This window comes from Setaria italica, chromosome IV (genome assembly GCF_000263155.2).
Source record: "Setaria italica strain Yugu1 chromosome IV, Setaria_italica_v2.0, whole genome shotgun sequence".
Taxonomy (NCBI): Eukaryota; Viridiplantae; Streptophyta; class Magnoliopsida; order Poales; family Poaceae; genus Setaria; species Setaria italica.
Genome location: NC_028453.1, coordinates 31789121 through 31809938, shown reverse-complemented (window position 1 = coordinate 31809938; position 20818 = coordinate 31789121). Strand labels below are relative to the sequence as shown.

The 20818-nt window shown below is 50.0% G+C and overlaps 2 protein-coding genes across 4 annotated transcripts; both read right to left on the bottom strand.

The window, feature by feature from the left end:
- Positions 1–2178: 2178 nt before the first annotated feature.
- Positions 2179–5797, bottom strand: LOC101785919 (homeobox protein knotted-1-like 11). Of its 2 annotated transcripts, none has more exons than XM_004965681.4 (6): positions 5266–5797; positions 4503–4623; positions 3118–3308; positions 2910–3041; positions 2689–2825; positions 2179–2586 (listed from the first exon to the last, which is right to left on the bottom strand). In XM_004965681.4, exons 1-6 carry the CDS (start codon positions 5596–5598, stop codon positions 2583–2585), a joined length of 918 nt encoding a protein of 305 aa, XP_004965738.1. In that variant the 5' UTR covers positions 5599–5797; the 3' UTR covers positions 2179–2582. The 2 variants fall into 2 exon arrangements, with proteins under 2 accessions (XP_004965738.1, XP_004965737.1); XM_004965680.3 differs by having other exon boundaries at positions 2179–2597; positions 5266–5796.
- Positions 5798–9817: 4020 nt separating this feature from the next.
- Positions 9818–15471, bottom strand: LOC101785507. Of its 2 annotated transcripts, none has more exons than XM_004965679.3 (5): positions 14646–15471; positions 13154–13237; positions 12412–12474; positions 12252–12311; positions 9818–10413 (listed from the first exon to the last, which is right to left on the bottom strand). In XM_004965679.3, exons 1-5 carry the CDS (start codon positions 15105–15107, stop codon positions 10264–10266), a joined length of 819 nt encoding a protein of 272 aa, XP_004965736.1. In that variant the 5' UTR covers positions 15108–15471; the 3' UTR covers positions 9818–10263. The 2 variants fall into 2 exon arrangements, with proteins under 2 accessions (XP_004965736.1, XP_012701131.1); XM_012845677.3 differs by having other exon boundaries at positions 13154–13234.
- Between the last annotated feature and the right edge of the window lie 5347 nt (positions 15472–20818).

The following is a 20818-nucleotide window of genomic DNA, read 5'->3' as shown; positions in this document are numbered from 1 at the left end:
CCACTTGTTGGATCTCACAAACCTCTTGGCCTCGCAAACGGCAAGGACGATGCTCATCTGCATCACCATGGGAGGTCACGAGAGGATTCAGGTGTGTCGCCTTATTTTTTATTCTCATCTAAAATGAAGCAACGCCGCAACCTGTTGCAATTAGGACAGATCAGTGCGGGGGATAGATAGAAGAGTAAGGAGAGGAGAGCAAGAGGGAGAAAGAAAATAATGAGGGGTGAACATCCGACCCTAAGTGATGCTGCTCCAACTATCGAAGCTATTCTCTTAAATCGGCCAGTATCCATATCATGTGGCACATGTTAGTCTTGTTTGGCTCGGACTAACTGATGATTCGGTCAAATTCGCCAAGTTGGCAAAGATCAGGCACGCAATAGGACCGCGGGTGCTGAAATCAGCCCTTAAGGATAGAGGCACTTGTCTCTCGTTGCTCTCGTAGCCTCACACGATAGCCCGAGGTTAACACCTTGTCACCTCACCCAGCCTCATGCCGTCACTAACTCTGGTTCTCCCGTTTATCATGAAGATGGAACACCACCATCCTCTCCGTCGTCATCGCGGAAAACGTTGATGTCCGCCAACAGTTAAAAGGTAAAATTAGCTTTTGTTTTCATGTCAAACTTGTTCTTTAGTGATGTGGTACTCAATACTGGTACGAGATTAATACGAAAAGTCTTTTTTTACCTTGCTCCCGTCTTCCCCTCCTCAGTTTCTTTTTTGAAATAATCTCCTCCTCAATTTCACCGGCACACATCTGCAGCTTGGCTACAAGCCTACAATGTTTCTGCGTCTTCTTGCAGCTGTTTGTGTGCGAACGATGGGATTGAGCTGCTAGCTCGGAAGTCGAGAGTGCACCGGATGGCCGGAGCACGAAAGTGGTGGTGGAAAGGCTGCTGATTGGCACACGTAGGGGGTGTTTGGAAGGAGGGACTAAATTTTAGTTCCCATCACATCGAATGTTTGGACACTAATTAGGAGTATTAAATCTAGACTAATTACAAAACTAATTACCCAACTTCTAGGCTAAATCACAAGATGAATCTATTAAGCCTAATTAGTTCATAATTTGACAATGTGGTGCTACAGTAACCATTCACTAATGATGGATTAATTAGGCTTAATAGATTCATCTCGTGATTTAGCCTAGGTTCTACAATTAGTTTTTGTAATTAGCTTATATTTAATCCTCCTAATTAGTATTCGAATATTCAATGTGACAGGATTAAAGTTTAGACTCTGGTATCCAAACACCGTGTACCTATAGGACAGTCAACGATGGTAGTTGGAAGAATAGTGTGTGGTCTCGACTCTCGATTGGCGAGTTCTTTAATTAGCACAATGTCAGAGACTAGTACTGGTGAGGCAGTTGAAAAATGATCCGTTCAAATGAGTAAGCGTCGTCTCATTAGCCCTGTGGTCGTCTCATTGGTCCCATTGGTTCTGATTGCTAGGCCAGTCTTAGTGCACAGTTTTATTGTATAGTTATTAAGATAGAAAATTTGGTAATTGTGCCAAATGAGTGTCATGGGGATGAAACTTCTCTCTTATCTGATGAAACTTCCCTCATAATGATCTTGTCAAGTCAACAATTTTGTTAATGTGGCAACAAATTTAATGTTTATGAAACTCCCATTGAGACTGGCTTTAGTTGATCGAAAACTTTACCCTTTGCAATGCCGGTGGAATTTGAGGAGGGAAAAGAACTAACGGGGAAAGTGACTTTCCGCATTGATCTCATAATAAGTACTAGTATGTAGTGCTATATTAGTAGAAGAATGAGTTTGAATAAAACCGAAAGTCGAGGAACTAGGTCGACCAATCTTGACGAAATTGACCGTCGAGGGCTCGAGACAAAAGCTAGGAGATCAATACATCTATTTTGCCCGGTTACAACTAACATGTTCTTCCATCAGAAACTGAAAACCCAGAAATTAGCGGCTGCCCTGAGGAAGAAAGCCGTAGACAAGTTGGTAAACACGAGAGCTGCCAAAACGAAGGTAACCATGTGATTGAAATACTTATGGTCAAACATAGATCTGAATTGCAGATTGCAAATTGTTATAATTCACAAACTGAAACAAACTGAGTCTTTCACATACCGGATTGTTACGATTAAATAATCTAATCACCCAAGCGCACGCTGCAATCTTCTACCTATATACTGGAATATACAAGGCCACAGTGTGTCTCTACAGTTTCACATATAATTCAAGGTACAAATACAGTTATGATCCACGGTTTTACATGCCATACTTCCACAAAAATACAATATCGAATGCTAGTCAAATACATTTGAACCGTACAGTACAGACACAGCACGTCCAAACAACTTAAACTATACAATACCGAAAGTGAATGCTAGTCTCTAGTTATTCACTATACAAATTATTTAGTTTACGTGACTACTTACAACATTATTACATCGTGTGGTATCTTTGTACGAATATGGGGCTCGGGAAATGCTGGTGGTCGTTTCCCGAGCAACAAATATGGTGCCATTCTTCTCAGTAGAAGCGTTATTTACATATAATTCTTCTCCAACCGCGCTCTACCAGGATTGCTCTGCGTTGCCATCACCTGCAGTGCTTCTTTATTCCAAGAATAAGCATACAGGAAACAGGAACCAGAAAGGTACCTGTAGTACAAGGTGAAGTTTAGTGTAGTTTCTCGTTGCCGTACCTTTTTCTCTTGCTTTTGTCGGATGAGGATGAAGCCGGGTTGCTGTGCCAGTTCCGCTTACGCTGATTGATGAACCAGTTATTGATCTGCTTTAGTTGCAGCCCTGTTTCCTGCACCAGTCTAGCCTTGTCTTCCTCCTAAACAAATGTTAGGGAACAATATGCACATGAGTAACTGGGAAATGGTGCTGGAAGTGATAGGATCCATGTGTTGTCACCTACAGTTGGGTATGGCCATTTAGAATGAGCTTGCCACCAGGCTTTCAAAGTGGAAGCTGTGTCACCTGGGAGTTTCCCAGCTCTTCGCTTCCGCATTATCTCCTCCCTAATATCCACAAGTTTTTCTCTGTACCCCTGAAAGATGAGAGTTCTGTTTAGATATCACTATCTTACGACTGAAAATTTAGAAGGTTGCAAGTTGTAACTTTACCTGCTTAAGCTCATGCTTCAGCTCCTGCCGGACACGCTCAACTAAGGATCTCTCACCCTCAGTCAACATTAAGGGACCAAATCCCATTCCATCTGACCCCTCATTTCCATCAAACATGTTGCTCTCACTGTCTACCTGATTGTCTTCATCATCAGACATAGTAGCCCCAGTGCCTTCACCAGGAGATGCCCCTGCAGGAAGAGTACATATTAGCACAACTCAGTGTAGGAAAACTAGTAGTATGTCTTCCTCAGAAAAAAAAAAGAAAAGAAAAAGTTTCAACCATGTTTTCCCAGCAGCAAACCCTGTGTAGAAAGAAAACAAGATCTCGATTTATCACTGTGATTCCTACAAATACAATGCTCACAATTTTCGGCAGGTAAGTTTCACGTGTTCAAGCATACATGTGCTTCAAGGGAGATTGTGACAACTCTGCTGGTAGATAGACTGACACAAGCTAGCTGATGCTAACATATTTAAGTGGGTCAGGCAATGTTGCAGTGTCCACTACATGGCAACAGAAAAGAAAAAAAGAATAAACCTTCAGAAGGTCATAACTTTGGCCAACGTCTGTTTTCAGTGTGTAAAGGGCCATTGACAGTATTTCAGAATGCATGACGCCTAATACCCTAAGGAAGATGTGGACATGTGGTAGCCAGTGGGGTCAATGAATACCTTTGGAATTTTGCAGATAATTACTTTACATTATGTAAAGGACCACCTACTGAACTTTTCTTCTACCACTGTCTAAAGGCACAAATGGCAATTGACAACTTTCTGATCCAAGAAACACTGTTTCAGATTTATATCTGGAAGCATTTTTCTGATCCACAGGATTCCTCTGAACTGCCAAGAATTCCTGACCTCATGAACCTATATGGAATTATGGCTAGTTTTTTATACTTGAAATGCTATTATCGCAAAATCAATCGCTACTCCAAAAAGAAATATCAAAATGTCCTAAGAGGTGCCTTGTATTGTGGTTATTTCCATTCCCCAGAATATACATTAACTGTCCTGAGAGGAACCTAAATGCGCTAGAGACGCAATAGGGGAAACTTTGATACTGTTAGAGTTACGCTGACTAAGGCACCATCAGTTGATGCAAGAAAAATATATATTACCAATGTTGGTTCTATTTGCAGTTTCCTTGTACCAAATAAAACCAACATATAATGAATTTTTGGTCAATTACCTAAGGAAAGACAAGAATGGAAGAATGGTTCGTGACTTTTCTTTTGTGGCGAAAAGCTTGAATGAGATGGTTCACTTTATTGCTCGAATGGAAACTTATTGTGACCACCATACGAATAAAATGGTGGAACACAGCAAATATCAAGAATCTGAAGAATGTTCCTCTTGAACATAAGAAAGCTTGCAGCTACCTGTAAGGCTTTGTAAAGTTTGTTCAAGCTCCCAGCAAGCCATCACTGCTTCCATTGCATGAACACGCACATGCTGCTGGAGTTGTTCCTTGAACGAACAGAGGAGCAATACATAATGTGTCTGCACAAAAAACAAGATATACATTAGAAGCCGAGAAAAAAAAGGGACATGATATACATTTTTTTTTGAGGCGGCAACGGGGGGCGGAGATCGCCCACCTGAACTCAATTAAATCAGGGCAAAGCCCACATGATATACATTAGAAACCGTTCATGAGGCACAAACGGAAAACAATAAGCGTAAGCGGTGCACAGGCATGCGTCCGCACCGGAGCGGTTTGCTACGGATAAAGCCATAAAGGGAGATTTATTATCTGTTCATACTGAAAAGGGAGCTACAGATAAACGCAAGTGGAAAATTGCAAAAACGAGTTCGCTATTCAGAAGCGATGCAATTAAGGAAGAGAAGCAAGTCAAGAGATGGTATCTTCAGTTCATAAGGCAATTCTACACTTAAATTTCCAGCTCCCTTGCTAATTAGCTCGGTTAATACCAAAATCTATTTTGAACGAACTAGACACTTTCATCCCTAAAATTCCCGAAATACAGAATGTTTCGCATGCTATCTACACCATCCAGGTCCACCCATACAATCCGCCCCAAATTCAATCACAAAATCCACACAGCGAGCTACCAGGCAAACTTACAGCAGCTTCAATATCGTAAGCCCGTGAGAGAAGAGCGAGAGGGTTCGGGTCCTCACCATGAAGAGGTCGAGCTCCTCGCCCCCCGACTGCGCCCCGCCCGCCGCCGCGGCCGCCGCCATGGGCGGGGGCCTGGCGGCTATCTGCGCGTCGATGCGGGGGAGCTGGTCGACGGGGGTGGCGACGCGGAGGCAGGCGACGTGCGCCTCGAGCAGGCGCTCGTACAGCGGGTGCGCCGCGATGGCCGCCTTCTCCCGCTCCCACCCGCCCGGTCCCCCCACGCCGCCTCCTCCGGGCACGAAGCTAGGGTTCACCGCCGCCCCGACCCCGGCCGCGGCCGCCGCCGCCGCGGGGTCCATCGCCAGCGCGTGGTCCGGGTAGTGGAACGCCATCCCCCCTCCCGGCTAGAGAGCCAGCCAACGGCGGGGCGGCGCGCGGCGGAGACCGGGAGAGACGAGGCGTGCTCGAGGGACAAGGGGAGGAGGAGGAGGAGGAAGAGGACCACGCGAGAGGGGACAGGAGTCAAGTGGCGGAGGACCGGAGGCTTTGAAGAGGCGAGAGGGAGGACGCGACGGCGAGAGGCGTGTAGTGGAGGGGACCTCACCTCTCTCTCTCGGGGGTGTGGGGGTAGAGGAGAGGACGGGTGGATAGCGCCTCCTGTTTATTTCTCGTGCACGTGACTCAATTTGGAAGAGTAAATTGCACAGCAAACATGTTTCGTGGGCACAACATTTTTCAGAGTATATTATTCTCGTACTTTATAAACTAAAAAAACTGAGATAGCCACATTCTCGTATGGACTGACAAAATTATGGGAAACTCTGAGTTTGTATTTACGGTATTTTTCAGAAATGGAATAACTGCCATCCAAGAAACACATGCGTGTCGACGCTGGAATTAACAGATAGACCCACTTTAGATTCGGTGGAGTGAAAAAGGAAATCACTAATAAGTGATGGTAAAGATTCTTGGAATCTTGGTTGACCCACCTCGATGCCCACCTATTTTTCCTTTATGTTTCAAGAAAAATCTCTACTCATGGCATGCAAACAGCAGTAAAACATAAACAGCACGATTATATGTACTCCCTCATCCATATTCCATCCCATTCAATTTTAAAGTAATTAACGTCAAATTAAACCGAGAGTAATACTCCGTCCATTCTAAGAAGGTGTTTGATACTAGGTGCTAAATTTTAGCAGTGTCACGTCGGATGTTAGGATGCTAATTAGGAGGACTAAATATGAACTAATTATAAAACTAATTGCAGAACCCTTGCTAATTAGCGAGACGAATTTATTAAACCTAATTAATCTATCATTAGCAAAAGGTTACTGTAGCATCACATTATCAAATCATGAACTAATTAGGCTTAATAGATTCGTCTCGCGAATTAGACTCCATCTATGCAATTAGTTTTGTAATTAAGATATGTTTAATACTCCTAATTAGCATCCAAAACATCCGATGTGACAGGTGCTAAACTTTAGCGTGGAGTATCCAAATGAGGTCTAAATTACTTTCTAAGTGCATAGTATTTGCTATACATATAGATATATATCTAGATATATTTTTAGATGCATACTTTAAAAATCAAAATAAATAGTAATTTGGTACGAAGGGAGTATATACTGTTGTTTCTAACGACCTCCGGATCATAAGGATCATCGTCGCTCGTCGGCCGTCGGAGGCCTCATGATTGCCGCCCAATTAAGAGCTGAAAATTCGATTAATCTACTCCCCCTCCCCGATGATTGCCGGCCGGGCGTTAGGGCACGACGGCAGGCCGCACCAGTCGTCCACGTATAGTAGACGGTATCCACAAACAGCTGTGCACCTGTTTGTCTGTAGCCTCACAGTTTTTCATTGACCAACTGCACACGTCGTCGTTACCACACTAATCTAAACAACACGAATTTGATAATCCTTTTACGTTTTTTCATTGAATATAAAAAAGGGTTTGAGAAAGAAGACTGTGCCCCCGGAAAGGGACTCGTGACGCGTCCATTTTTGGTGCGTTTGGTTTGGAGACAAGAAGGGATGGGACGGTGCCGTTCCTATTTTTTGGGATGGGATCATCCCGTCTTATGTTTGGTTGAGAGGGATGAATTCATCCCAGTTTTTTGTTTGGTACGATGGATTGAAAACGAGGGACGGATGGCTCGGGTAACACCGTTAGCTACATGTGTTTAGTGGGACCCACATGTCATATATGGGCCCACATGTCATCTTCTTTTCTTTTTTTTTTCTCCTCATCCTTATCTTCTCCAACCCGCTAGAGCTCCCGAAGGCCCAGGCTGCACGGCCCCTGCTCGCCCGCCGGAGCTCCGCGCCGCCCCCGCTCGCCCCCGCCGGAGGTCCCTGTCGCCCCGGCCGCGCCGCCCCCGCTCGCCCCCGCCGGAGGTCCCAACCGCGCCGCCCCCGCTCGCCCCAGGCCGCGCCGCCGGAGGTACCCGCTCGCCCCAGGATGCGCCGCCGGAGGGGCCTGCTGGCCGTGGGCACCGGCCGCGGCGCCGGGGTGCTCGCCCCGCCGGCTGGACCCGCTTGCTCCGGCGGCCGCTCGTCCCAGGCCACGCCGTCGGAGGTCCCTGCCGGCCGCCGACCCTGGGCACCGGCCGCGCCACTGGAGGACCCCGTCCTGCCGGAGACGAAGCAGCCCCGCGCCAGTCTTGCGAACGGAGAAGGACGGAGCAGACGGCGCCCGAAGTGGGATGACTCTGTCCGCTCGTTTTGGCCGGACGGGGTCATCCCGCATCTTGGGAGCATATTCCCATTTGTGGACCGTCCCGTCCCTCGTGACTCCGAACCAAACACTATCAAATTTGGGACCGTCCCGCCCCGTCCCGTCCCGTCCCCGGTACCAAACACACCCTTTTTGTTTCTTTAACGAGCCCAGCCGGATCTCCATCGGCTATCTACTTGGAGGGGGTAAAGGCCTGTTCGGGCACTGCACAGGGGGGCCCTCCTCGTCCTCGAAACGTGATATTTTTTTGCAGTGGCTAGAAAGAAGGGCCGGGACAGCGACGAGGAGCGGGCGTTGGGCCACGGGCGCGGGGCCCGCGGGATTTGACGAGGAACGGGCCGGCCCCGTGGGGCCGGGTCCAACCGCGGCCTGACGCGTCGGCGTCGGCGAGGAGGGGGGAGACCGCGACGGTGGGCCCGGCCGGGGTCATGCTTAAGGTTAAGCACATGAGCGAGGGTTTTCAATCCTTTTTTTCGCGAGGAATGGTAGATAGTTTCAGTCTTGTTTCTTTCCCTTTGCCAGGAGGGAGATTGTGACTTGCGAGCCTTCCTATCACGTAATCTTTGTTACTGGTTAGTTTCTTTATTTTCCCGCTTGACGAGAACCTTTCTTAGCTGTGATCATTTTTATATGATGATGTGATTAGCTAATACTGATAGCTACTCCTTCGGTTTCTTCAAATTGCAGTTCGTTTTAATTTTTCTAGCTTCATAAATATTATTATGCATCTAGATATAGTGTCTAGGTGTATAATAATATCTATAAATCTTAAAAAGTTAAAACGACCTACAAATTGAAACGAGGCAACAATAGTGTATCAGCTAGAATTAAAAATCTAGATAGGCTACGTTTGTCTTCTCCGCAGCGTCCATGTTGTATTTTATCTATTGGCCCCTTTGCTTGGTCTCTCCGATGGCAACGATGAGCTCGATGTTATTTTCAGCAGGGATCAGGTGAGGTTTCACTTCCTTCGGGACCGCTCCACTCAGCAGTGACAGCATCGATGAGGATGCTTCCTCTATGGAGGGTTTTCTGAGGTATTTTTACCACCACCTGTGAGATTAGTTGGTGTGCTTTTGTATCCTCTTCGTCGGTTTTTCGTTATTCGTCATTGGTTGCTGTCTTAGAGGTGTCAGGCAATGGATTCCAGTCTTCGTGACCATATTGTGGTCGACAATCGTTTGGCGGTGTTTCATGGTTCAATCGCACGTCTCGTTTTTGGGTGTGTTCAGTGATTGAAGTGCATGTCTCATTTTTTTTTGTCGTACCGCTGATGTTACTTTTGAACCTCGTTGCTGCTTTGTTCTGACAGGAATCGGCTTCAAGCTTCTTCCTGAGTGATACTCCATCCACCGTTGTTTTGAATTTTTTATTTCAAACATTTAAATACGCATATCCATATAATATATATTTAGGTGCATATAAAAATTTATTGATTTTAAAAAAATAAAATTACTTACAATTTGAGACGGCTTTAATCTAATTTTATTTTGTTTTATTTTTATTTCAGGCGTGACGTTTCAGGACGGCTGGATGTAAATTTATGCTTATAAATAAAATCCTAAGGAAAATAAGAGAGGAAGTTGGCCCAGCTGGTCGGCCGGGTGAGTGGGCCTCTGCCATCATTCCATGGAAGCCCATCTTCAAGAATGGGCTCAAGAAGTCATTTACCTTTTCGTTTGCAGGTCCCTGACGATTTTATCTCTTTCGTTTTTGAATGGTTAAATTGCAATTGGTCATCGGCTTATCGCAGTTATCCATGACGTTCGGCAACGGAAAGAACACCGAATACAAAATCCTAAAATAACATTGTGGAAAACTCCGAACCAGCATCCACAGACACTTGATTGGATACCCAACACAAGGAACAGCAAAACTCCAGCTTCAAAAGCTTGAACTATATATGTTTAAATGAAAGTTAAACAAGCTACATCGTTGGGTTCACTTTCGAATCCTCATCACCTACATATGGAAATATTTTAAAAAAATATATATATCCCTCTGCGCATTCATCCACACAGAAGCGCGGGGCACCAACTAAAGAACCTTAATCAGAAAACGGAAGGTAAATCGATCCCCCTATCTGAACATACAACAATTCCATTCAGACCGGAGGACCGGGATGGTGGCTCTAAACCCTAGATTTCAACAACTTATGAAACAACATGAACTCCGTTTTTCTTCTTCGGTATCATGGCGTGTGATCAGAATTGAGAACCCCTTCTGGGCCAGCTTCGTCTATATGTACAGTTAATTATCAGGTTAGCGCGCTAAATCGGTCTGAAGATCGTAGACACCGACGAAATTTCAGCCATCAGTCGTCTGCCGGGAGGTTGAGGTCAGGGAGCACGAAGCCGTTCCCAGCATCCTGCTCTGCCTCTGCCTCTTGAGAACCAGGCTTTGGCTTTGCTTTATCCTCCGCGGAGATCATCCCGTTCCGCTTACTTGAGTGATCTAGCCTTGTCTGCAAAATCGTGAGCAAAAAACTTGTCAGCTATCGCACTATCACAGTAGTATGAGCACGAACCATGTACTAGGAGTACATACAGCTATGCAGTATGCACAAGATTTACAGCCAACTAAAACGAACTAGGCAGCAGACAACAGCAGCGCAGAACACTGCATTGCAACTTGGAAGGACTGTAACGAACTACAGGCAGTGCGGAGGCTGAAACTAAACGGTGATTACGGCGAAAATTAAAGAGCGAATGAGCTGCCACCATGATGGATTTCATGAGTACAAGTTAAACAGCCTGAAACAGGGAGTCAGCGGATCCAGGATGTCAGCCATTACACTGCTGCGTGGTGTGTACCACAGAGACCCTCTCCTCCTGCCAGATAAGAGGAGAGAGCAACCAGGGACCATTCCAGCTGGATCGAAGTAGCCCAGCCTAATAGCCACGGCAGCCATTGTTCTGGCCGTCATCTCTTTGAAATCGTGCAGCGCAGTGCTGCAAGGACACGCAGGTGAGTGAGTGGGGGACGGCGGGCATTAAAGAAGCCCAAGGGGTTATCGTTTCCGGGATTCGAGTTTGGTGTGCATCCAAGTCAGTCAGGGCAGGCAGGCAGGTGGTTCACTGGTGTGCTGGCCGGCCGGGCGTTGGGTTGGGTGGGTGGGATTGGGCGATCGGCAACTTGGTGGTGTTCTTTATGGGCAAAGATTCTAGGCGAGCGTACGGCCCGCAGACACCGAAGCGTGCGTCCACAGTCGCCGAACACCTCGCCGCGTCGGTTGCGGCCACGGGTGGTGCGGCGGCCGAGTGCTACGGTGCTACCCCAATAGCATCTGGCTACTGTTAGAGCCTTCTAGTGCATGCTCGGAGGGGTCTATGGGCAGAGAGAACTTGGTCTCATCTCCTGATGGGCAGGCAGCTTGGTCAGGAACTAGTTTGTAGATGAGCTTATACTAGCCCTTCAGAGACAGTAGCTTTAGACTTTCTCAGGAAAGCAAAATACCTGCCACATGAAGATGCAAGCTCCGTCTGACCTAACTTAAAAGTTAGTTGCTTAAGATCAACGACCGGACGTTGTCCGAACGAATCCGGGCATCGGCATCAGTAGCCTAGGACCTCGGGGGCATTCGGCTAGTGCGTCACACATCAACCCCTTGGACACCACGACACGCATCACCGCACTCTCCTTTCCTTTTGCGGGCAGTGAACCCAGTGATCATGAATTGTGTACGGTCACACGGAGGAATTGGCAAATGGCATCTCTCAGACCTAACGAGCCCCAAGTCTAGATGAGTCGCTGCAGGTGGGGCCAGCAGCCCACCTTGCCCCAGGCCCACGTGCAGAGACAACACGGTTCACAGCGCGTGCTAGGCCAATCTGGGGATGCCAAGTCAAAAGGCACGGAGGTTGACGTCTAAACCCTCAGCTGCCGTATGCTTAGCGGCATCCCTATCTCTATCTGTTTTACCAAGGACAACGGTTGTTGAGAGGGATGCAGAGTGAAATGGAGCTCTCTGACCACCGAACCAACACACCGTAGCACTTCTTCTGGGAACAGCCTAGATTATGGCGTAAAAAGGGCTTAAAAAAAATATCAAACCGCATATAATACTAGCATGGAGTCAGGGACCACCTCTAATGGTCCTAGCGGTTGCAATTCAGAAAGCTTATTACTATCACTTATGCTTTAAGCTAAACCAAGTGCAGCTGTTGTTTATCTGTGCACTACTCAACAGTCAACAAGCTGGTCCTAGCGTGGAAGCATATGCATATGGTGGCCTGAACGCCACATGTGCGCGAAAAAGGAAGGGAGTACACAGTTCAAAGGCCGCTGGTGTGTGTCACTGACCTCTAGCTTGCCGTTCTCCTTGGACAGCGTCGTGCAGGCCCTCTGCAACGCCTTCATTTCCTGCTCACGCGCAAAGAAACATGTCAGCAAATCCGGCACAGAACCACACAGGGCTTATTCAAGCATCAATGATGTCGTCGAATTTGAATCAGGTGTTGACCTCGCGGAGGGCGTCGTTCTCCACCGACAGCGACCGCACCAGCTGTTGGATCTCCGGGAGCCTCTGCAATGCGAACAAACCAGAGCAAAATCTGAGCAGGTTGTCAAGCGACAAACAAACCCGGCTTGCTTTTGTTTAAACGTGAGGCGTGATCTTTTTGGTCGCGGGCCAGCCGGTGATGATGAGGTGCTTGTGTTTTTTCGATCCTTGCGGGCAGGCGGCCTTTGACACTTTTGTCCTCAGGATGCCATGCCACTTTTGCCTCCCTGGCCACTCTTTCCTTCCAATGGCAGGGCTTCAGGGCTGTGCCTGTGCCAGCAGGCCCAGCACGTCTTTATTCCAGCCTACGCTACGTGCCACTAAGCACCGGAACAGCCTTTCCACTAGACCAACTGGGTAAGCGAGTGAAGGAAGTGAAGCGAAGACACTGACCAGGCCAAAGGCCACCTTTTGCCTGGCCGGCCTGCGCAGCGCAGATGCCGTGAATGATGCGGGAGATGCGGGGCCGGCAGCAGGTTGGTGAGACGCATTCAAAGGTTCCGAAACCAAAGCTACCATCGACAGCGCCCATGTCCTGCGCGGCTGCGCCAAGGTGAAGCCTGGCAACCCCGCTCGTGACCACACTTGATTACCTCTGTACTTGTGGCTAGTGTAGTGAGTGGCTACTGCTAATGTGGTTTCACGTGTGGTGCTGTGAGAATTTGGGAGTGAGAGAGAGGACAGAGCCAGAGGAGGAGTTTACCATCTTCTTCCGCGGCCGCTGCCCGGCGGGCCGAGGCGGCGGCACCGGGAGGATCGACCGCCGTCCGGCGAGGCCACCCACCTGCTGCAGTGGCACAAAAGGGAAAGAACATGCTCGGTTAGTACGAGATGCTAATAATAAAGTGCAGTACGAGATGCTGGTATAGTGAGTGGCATGAGCGGGCAACACGGACCACAGCCACAAAGACTAGACGCTAGACACCAGAACCAACCCGGGATTGGAAAAGTCCAGCCATCAGCACACAGGCGTCGAAAGCAACACGGGAAAGCAACTCGGGGCCCAGGTAAGGTAAGGAATGAGCGTGGCATGGCTAGTGTTCACCCAACCAACTCCTACCACAGATTTGCAGCCGCAGCGGCAGCTCGATTAGGCAATCACATGAGACACGTTACGGGATGGAGGGAGCTGGAGCGGGGGGCATCAAAGCGCGGACGCGGACAAGCGACCTGCTCATGTTCATCCGTCCGTCCGTCCGTCCGCCCGTCACCTTATCTGTTTGCAATCAATGACCAAATTGCGAATTCCCCACAATTCCAAAATTCGAAAGGCTCATCATATCAAGCATGCTGGCATGGGGCCCGCCATGCCACGCGGACACGTGGCAGCGCCGGAGTGGCCGGGCGGGCTCGGCCGCGAGGCCCGGGCCCATGCGGCGCCTCCTACGCCACCACGGCACACAGAACGACCTGCCCTGCCCATTCGGAGCAGTGGAGCACACACGCAGGCTCACAGCGCACCGCGTTGGTTTGACTGCTAGGCTGTGAGTGGTGAGCGTGGTGAAATGCCCGGAATGCCCACGGGCATTAGTAGGTTCCCCGGTGGGGGCGCGGGGCGAGGGACAGTTTCGGGAGGGGGACAGCGGAGCGGCCGGAGCACGGAAGCTCGTGGCGAGCGAGCGCCGAGGCTGCTGACGAGCCCGGAGCCCCCCACCTACCCGTGTGAATTGCCGCCGCTGCCCCCTCCTCCCCGCCGCCGTCGGAGTCAACCGAGCCACGGCAAACAAACACCAGGGGCACGCACGATACGGTGCAGCCACGGGCGACGACGAATAAAATCTCAGGAAAAAATAAAAGCAGCGGCCGCGAGTGCGAATCCGTCAGGGGACGGTTCCGTCGACGGGAGATCCGTGAGGTATCCGACCACATGGTGGCCTCCGGAATCGCCATCGAGCGCAAAGGGGCGGTGGCGAGATTGGGAAAAGGGTCGCGCGGACAAAAAGCGGAGGGGGAGGTGAGAGGAGGGTGGAAAAGCGATGTGTCATCGGGAAGTCATCCTCGTGCTGCTGACACGGAGGGGCAGTTTCGTCCGCCCGTCCGGGCAGGCAGGCACGAACCAACGCGAGTGCGGAAAGGAAAGCAACCAACCGCCCACAACAGCAGGCGACCAAACCAACAGGAGACGGGGACGGAGACGGGGCCACGGGGGGCGATGCGAGGTAGGCGACGACGCGCGAACGCACGCACGCACGTACCTTGATGCTGGGCGCGGCGGTGGCGGACGCGGGAGCCGGCTGGGAGCAGAAGGCGCCGTCCTCGCCGCCGCTCGTGGACGCGCCGGAGCCGGACCCGCCGCTGTAGTCCAGGGGCGACGCGGGGCTGCCCCGCGCGCCGCGCCTCCCCTTCTTCTTCTTCTTCTCCTCCTCCTCGTCCTCCTTCGCCGCCGCCCCCGCGGAGGCGGAGCCCGACGCCGACGGGGTCCCCGCGCGCCGGGACCGCGAGCGCTTCCCGCGCGCCACGGCCGGCCACGCCATGCCCCGCGCGTCGCCGCCCACCTCCTGGCCGCCGCCGCCACCGTCGCAGGCGGAAGGGAGAGCCGGAGCAGCGTCCTTGCGCCACGGCGGCGTCCATCCGGCGAGGTCGGCGCCGCGCAGCGAGCAGATGATGTCGGCGGCCGCCGCGACCACCGCGCAGGACTCCGCGTCCACGGCCGTCATGGCTGCCTGCTGCCGCCCCGGCCGGTGAGCTGGTCTGGGACCGACCGAGCACGCGGAGGCGTGTGGAGAGAGAGAGTGAGAGAGGAGGGAGGTGGCAGCGGTCTGGGTTTCCGTGTGGCCATGGGCGTGCGCTCGCTATAAAAGCGCCTGCTGCCGCCTGCCGGTGGCGTGGTGGTGGGCGAATTCGCAAATCCGCCTTCTTTCTTTGACGGGAAAAGGAAAAGCCGGGGCAATTTTCTGGTGTGTGCGCGCGCGTATGAGATTGAGAATTTGAGGTTGCTGCCTTGCTGGCTGCACTTTGTGGAGCTTTCGCAATTTCGTAGTGTCAGGGATTTTACCCCGGTTTTCAGCATCCACTGCGGATCTCGGTGGGACTTGACTACTACTGGTTATATTGTTTACTAAAAAAAAGAGTACACTATTGTTTCTTGTGACTGCAGCTTTCTGCTACTCCTAAGTCCTATCACAACCCAACCGAATGAAAACGACGCCCGGTCAGCGGATGGGCCCTGCCCCTGCAGAAGTGTTCTCCTCGTGCCGTAGGGATGGCAACGGCTCCGATTTCCCGCGGGGAATTCTTCCATCAGTGAATGGGGACGGTAGGAAATTAATCCCCCACGCGGATTTAGGTCCTGTTTGGAGAGGGGTGTTAGCACCCCACATTTTAGCATCTTTTAGCACTTGGGCTCCCAAACAGGGGTGCTAAACTTTAGCACCCCACATTTTAGCACCTTTTAGCACTTGGGATCCCAAACAGGGGTGCTAAAAGGGGTGTGCTAAAGTTTAGCACCCCTATTTTCTTTAGCACACCCAAGGGGTGCTAAAAGTGGTTCCAAGCTCATTTTTTCCTCTGCTGCCCCCCTCTCTCTCCTCTCCACTTTTCTCCAAGCCAGTCATAAATGAGGGCAATGTAGTCATTTCTCACCCAATGTGCTAAACTTAGCACTGTATCTAAACAACCCCAAGTGCTAAACTTTAGCACTCCATTTGAGAGTACTAAAGTTTAGCATTGTGTATCCAAACGGGATCTTAAATGGGGCTCATTCCGGTCGGGGATGGTGGGAGCAGGGATGGTCACCATCCCCGTCCTTGTTTCCCTGCAACCCCATTTAGAGGTTCGAGTAGATATGCCGTGCAACAAAAATAGCCTGGTTCAAGACACCAGGTCCGGCTCCGGCCCATAAGAAGGTCCAATGGTAGTTACCAAACTACTGCTAACCCTAATATCCATCCGTTCCTTCGGAGAAGCTTTGCTCACTTTCTTTCCTCTCCTGAGCTACGCCGCCACAAGCTGTTGTCGCGCGCTTGGCCCCTGTGCTGGTGAGGAGGTAGGGGCTCGGGGTGACAACGACCTCGCGCTGGCGCCAGGACCCTTCGCGCGCACCAGGGCACCAGGATGCCATGCTCGCGTAGCGTCGTTGTCGCGTGAGACAGAGACACCAACGCAAGCTCCAGATCACGAACAGGGCAACAAAGGATTAAAGGAGCTGGTGAGTGAGTGGAAGATGCTAAGCATAGAGATTAATTCCCATTCTTGAGCTCTACGGTCTCTTTTTTGATTCTTTCCTTTTCTCTGTATTTTCTTTGGACTTTATGAAATGAGAAATGGCATGTTCCTGCCAATCATGGTATGTGGAGAAAATTTTGCTTGATCAATTGGTGTCTGTGTTGTTACGCTGTGGATTCGATTTTGCCCTTCTGCTCCAACGTCTCGAATTCGCTTGATGCATGTCACAGCGCAGAGAATTGCATTTTGTACGTATCACAGGGATGTGAACTCCGTAGGGATAATTCCCCGTGCGGGGACGGGGATGAGGAGAAATTAGCCCCCGTAAGCATTGACGGGGATGGGGACGGGGAGAAATTATCCGCGTGGAGATAAGGGCTGGGGGACATTCACGGGGAATTCCCCGTTGCCATCCTCCTCCGGCCATTGGATCTTGGAGCTGACGAAAACCCCCTCCCTGCCTATTGGTCTTGGATCCGTTGGCCATTTCTGGTTCAGGGTGGTCAGCAGACCCGATGCCTGTCTCTCTGTTTTCTCTCTCTTCTCGCAGTCTTCCGTTCCCTTCTGGGCTTCTGGCATCAGGAATTTGTGCTGTCAGTGGCGTCTAATCTGCGCAACTGATGATAGGCGGGCATCCATTGGAGTTATCGCCAATAGCCACTCTCTCTCACACCCTTGTCTCTGCCGTCGCTGTCGCCGTGGATAAGGCAAATGTGCTTCGCAAGCGTCGGCTGTCCGGTCCGGTCCACCTGGCGCCTGATCTGTCCATGTTGCTTTCGGCCCGCCCGCCCGGCCGCCGGAACGCCGCGCGAGTGCTCTTTATCTAAGCGTGCGGTGTCGAGTGTTGCAGGTGTTCGGTGATGTGCGCAGCATGCCTACGCAACGCTGTCTTCTCCTCTCCAACGCGTGGCTGTGGAAAACGCAGTACAAAGCGCGGAATAGAAAAGGGCAGGTTTCTTCCGTGCGCCCGCAGAGAGGAGCAGCAAGTATCAGGGCTGGATTTCAGGATTTGTAGCCTGCCTGGGACGTGTATAGCCTATAGCCTACTGCCTACGTACACAGTGAGCAATCGACACGTCACGGTCTCTGATCGATGGTCACTCTTCGATTGATGGAGCGTAATGCTATCGTGTGGATGCGAGTGCGATCCGACCCTCAATGTGCAGTGCGCACGCACAAGAAAGAAAACGGCGCGCGGGAGCTGCCAATCGAATCGGCCTCCAGATGGGCATCACGGTGTACGGTCCGGATGGCGGCCGTACTACACATACCACTTACCACAATCGCATGCGTTTTTCATATGCCCCTGCCGAACGAACCAGCCTAGCTGTACTCTGGACTGGTCCACTGAACATCTGTGCAAGCCAAAGCAAGCGAACAACCCAGGATGTGCGGTAATCGTCGGGCAGAGTTGGCCTCTCTTCTGCGAATCTGCAGTGCCTCTAGAGAGGCAAATGGCAAACTAAAACAGTCGCACACGCTAACGCGTGCTTACCATCTTGAGGACAGAGAACTCCAGCGGCGTAGCGTTTGTGCGGTCAGTGCAAGGGGCGCGGGCTGAAAGGCTACGCGTGCCGTTTTCAGGCAGGCGCATAAAGCAAAACTGCTACTAGAAGCCCCGGTTGGAAGGAGGAAAAACGAGATAAACATGCGACATCACGAGCAAAAAAAAGACAAAGAAAAGAAAAGGGCAGTCCGGCCGATCGACTGAAATGGAGTTCGTTGAGTTGAACGGCGTTCCGGCGCTGACGGGGCCGCGTCTCGGTCTCGTCTCGCAAGACGCGTGGGGGACTTCAGGTTCGGTGACCGGGCCTGCTGCTTCGTCAAAAGGAGGCTTTGCTTCGCCGCTGTGGACAAGGTCACGTTAGCGTTGGACCAATCTCAGTACATGGTTCCATTACATTATTATCAAAAGTGCTATATCAATTTTTAATAAAATGAAGCCGTCACTTTTAGTGCGTACTCCCTCCGTTTATGTTTATAAGGTGTACACGCATATCAAGATCACACTTTACTATCTTTGACTAATAATTTAAACATTTTTTATTTTTTAAAGTAAATTTGAATAGATTTGTAATCAAATGTACTCTCTAATGAGTATAAGTTTATAACCATGGACAATGTAATATAAGATAAATTAATAATCAAGGTATAATTGGGAGACCCTACCATATCATATCATGCCTTATAAAAATAAATGGAGGGAGTAGTTTCATTGTACGGTTTCATAGGTACATTTAATTTTTGCGTTGTCCTATAATTAAATGTGTCATGCTATGAAATCAAAACATGCTAAGTGTAAGTTTTATTGAATTTTATGGGATTAGGTAACTGTGCCAAGTGGGTTTTATGAGGATGAAACTCCCCTCTCCCTTCTCTTCATAAATAGCCTACCAAATTAGTTGGTGTCATATGATTAAATACCCATGAAATTCAGTGATACTTCCATTGAGACTGACTACGTGTGCGACTGCTCGAGCAGGTTCAAAGTCAACTCTTGACGCGAAAAGGGCTATGTGGCCAAGACGAAGCTCTCTCAGATGTTCTGGAAACAAATGTTTCCGTTGCTGATCGGACGCGACGGAATGCGAGCTTCTACTCACGGTCTACATCTGTTGCTGTTGGGCACCGCCAATTATGTTGGGAAAATTCGGTAGTGCAGAAAGATGCCTACTCCTGTATGTGACACAACCTGAAACAGGAGAAGTAGGAACTGATCCCCCGATTTGGAAATTTCGGGTAGTTAGTAAATAGAAAGATGCCTACTCCGAGAGAAGTCCATAATAGGCCCACGATGCTTGCTTTTGTAAAGCCCATATTCGCCTGTTTCTCTCTATAAAGGCCTACGATGGTGTACTCATTTTGTGGCCCAAGGTAACGAATTGCTAAATTGGGCTTAATGGTCCACAAACTTGGGAACCCAAACAAACGGCCTTCGCTGTTCTTATTTTCCAGCGGAAATCCTATCCATCTTCCGGTAGGAAAGATGCTCAAGATCCGTGCAACAGAATAAGATCCGTTAGATGCATTAAACCCAAACCCTAACTCCCACCCCCTCCCTCCCCTGCCTGCGCTACCATGGCCGGCCCCACTATCGCCTCCATTGGCGCCATCACAGCCCGCCACCTCGCGCTGCCACCCTTGGCGACCCCGCGCCTACCATCGCTCCTACCCGTGCGCGGGCCCGCCGACCGCTAGAGCCGGAGAAGGCGCGGCCGACGGCAAAAGAAATCAAGAAATTTTTGAAAAAATATTGAAACAATTAAAAAATATTGGATCAACTTTTTTGAAAAAATATTGATGCAACCTTTTTCCGAAAAATGGTAGATTCAACTTTTTCTTTAAAAAACGTTGGCTCAACTTTTTCGCATAAATATTGGTTCAACTTTTTGAAAAAATGTTGGACAATATTTTTTATCCAACATGTTTTTCAGTGACCATCATCAAATGGGAGGGTGGGTTGGGGAAGAAGTGGGGAAGAAGAAGATAAGGTTAAGATGGATCTCGATGGGCTGGAAGTTTCAACTTCTATCTATCTTTGATAAAGATTTTAGCCCCTTTTCAGATCTTTATTTATTCTATTGCCTTGAGAAAAAAAAGAAATCCAAAAAACGCACGCCAGTATTTACCGAGCCGCGAGTCACCAAAATACTAGTACCAGTATCATCTTTAGCATACAACTGATCGTGATTTTGTGATCATGATTTTTTAAAGAAAAGAAAAGAAAAGGAGAGACAGGAAGATGGAGTTGTAATCATAACTCCCGTCGCGAGTTTCCAGCGAGGAAGACAGGACACTTCCGTTTGCAAACTACCCCCGCGCGATCATTGCAAGGGATCGCCAAAAAAAAATCTCTCGACCGCACGCATAATTGTGAACCAATAATCACCGAATCATGGGCGTGCCCGTGCATGCACCGGAGGGTTGTGGCCTGTGGGGGCCTCGTTCGATCGCAAGCAGCTGCCGCCGGTGTGGTGGTCGATCGGTCGGCACCGCCTGGCCATCCCCCGATCACCGCCTGGCTGTGGCCGCCGGCCGGCCGGCCGCGGCCTCCATGACGTGCAGCAGTAGTTAGCGCAGCCCAGACGTGCCCTTCTGCCGTCTCGCGCGTGCCATCGCTCGTGTTCCCGTGACGCGCGCCGCCGTCGATCGCGAGATCCGGGGTGCCGTACGCCGCCCGCACCCGCGGGGGTTGGAGGGCTCG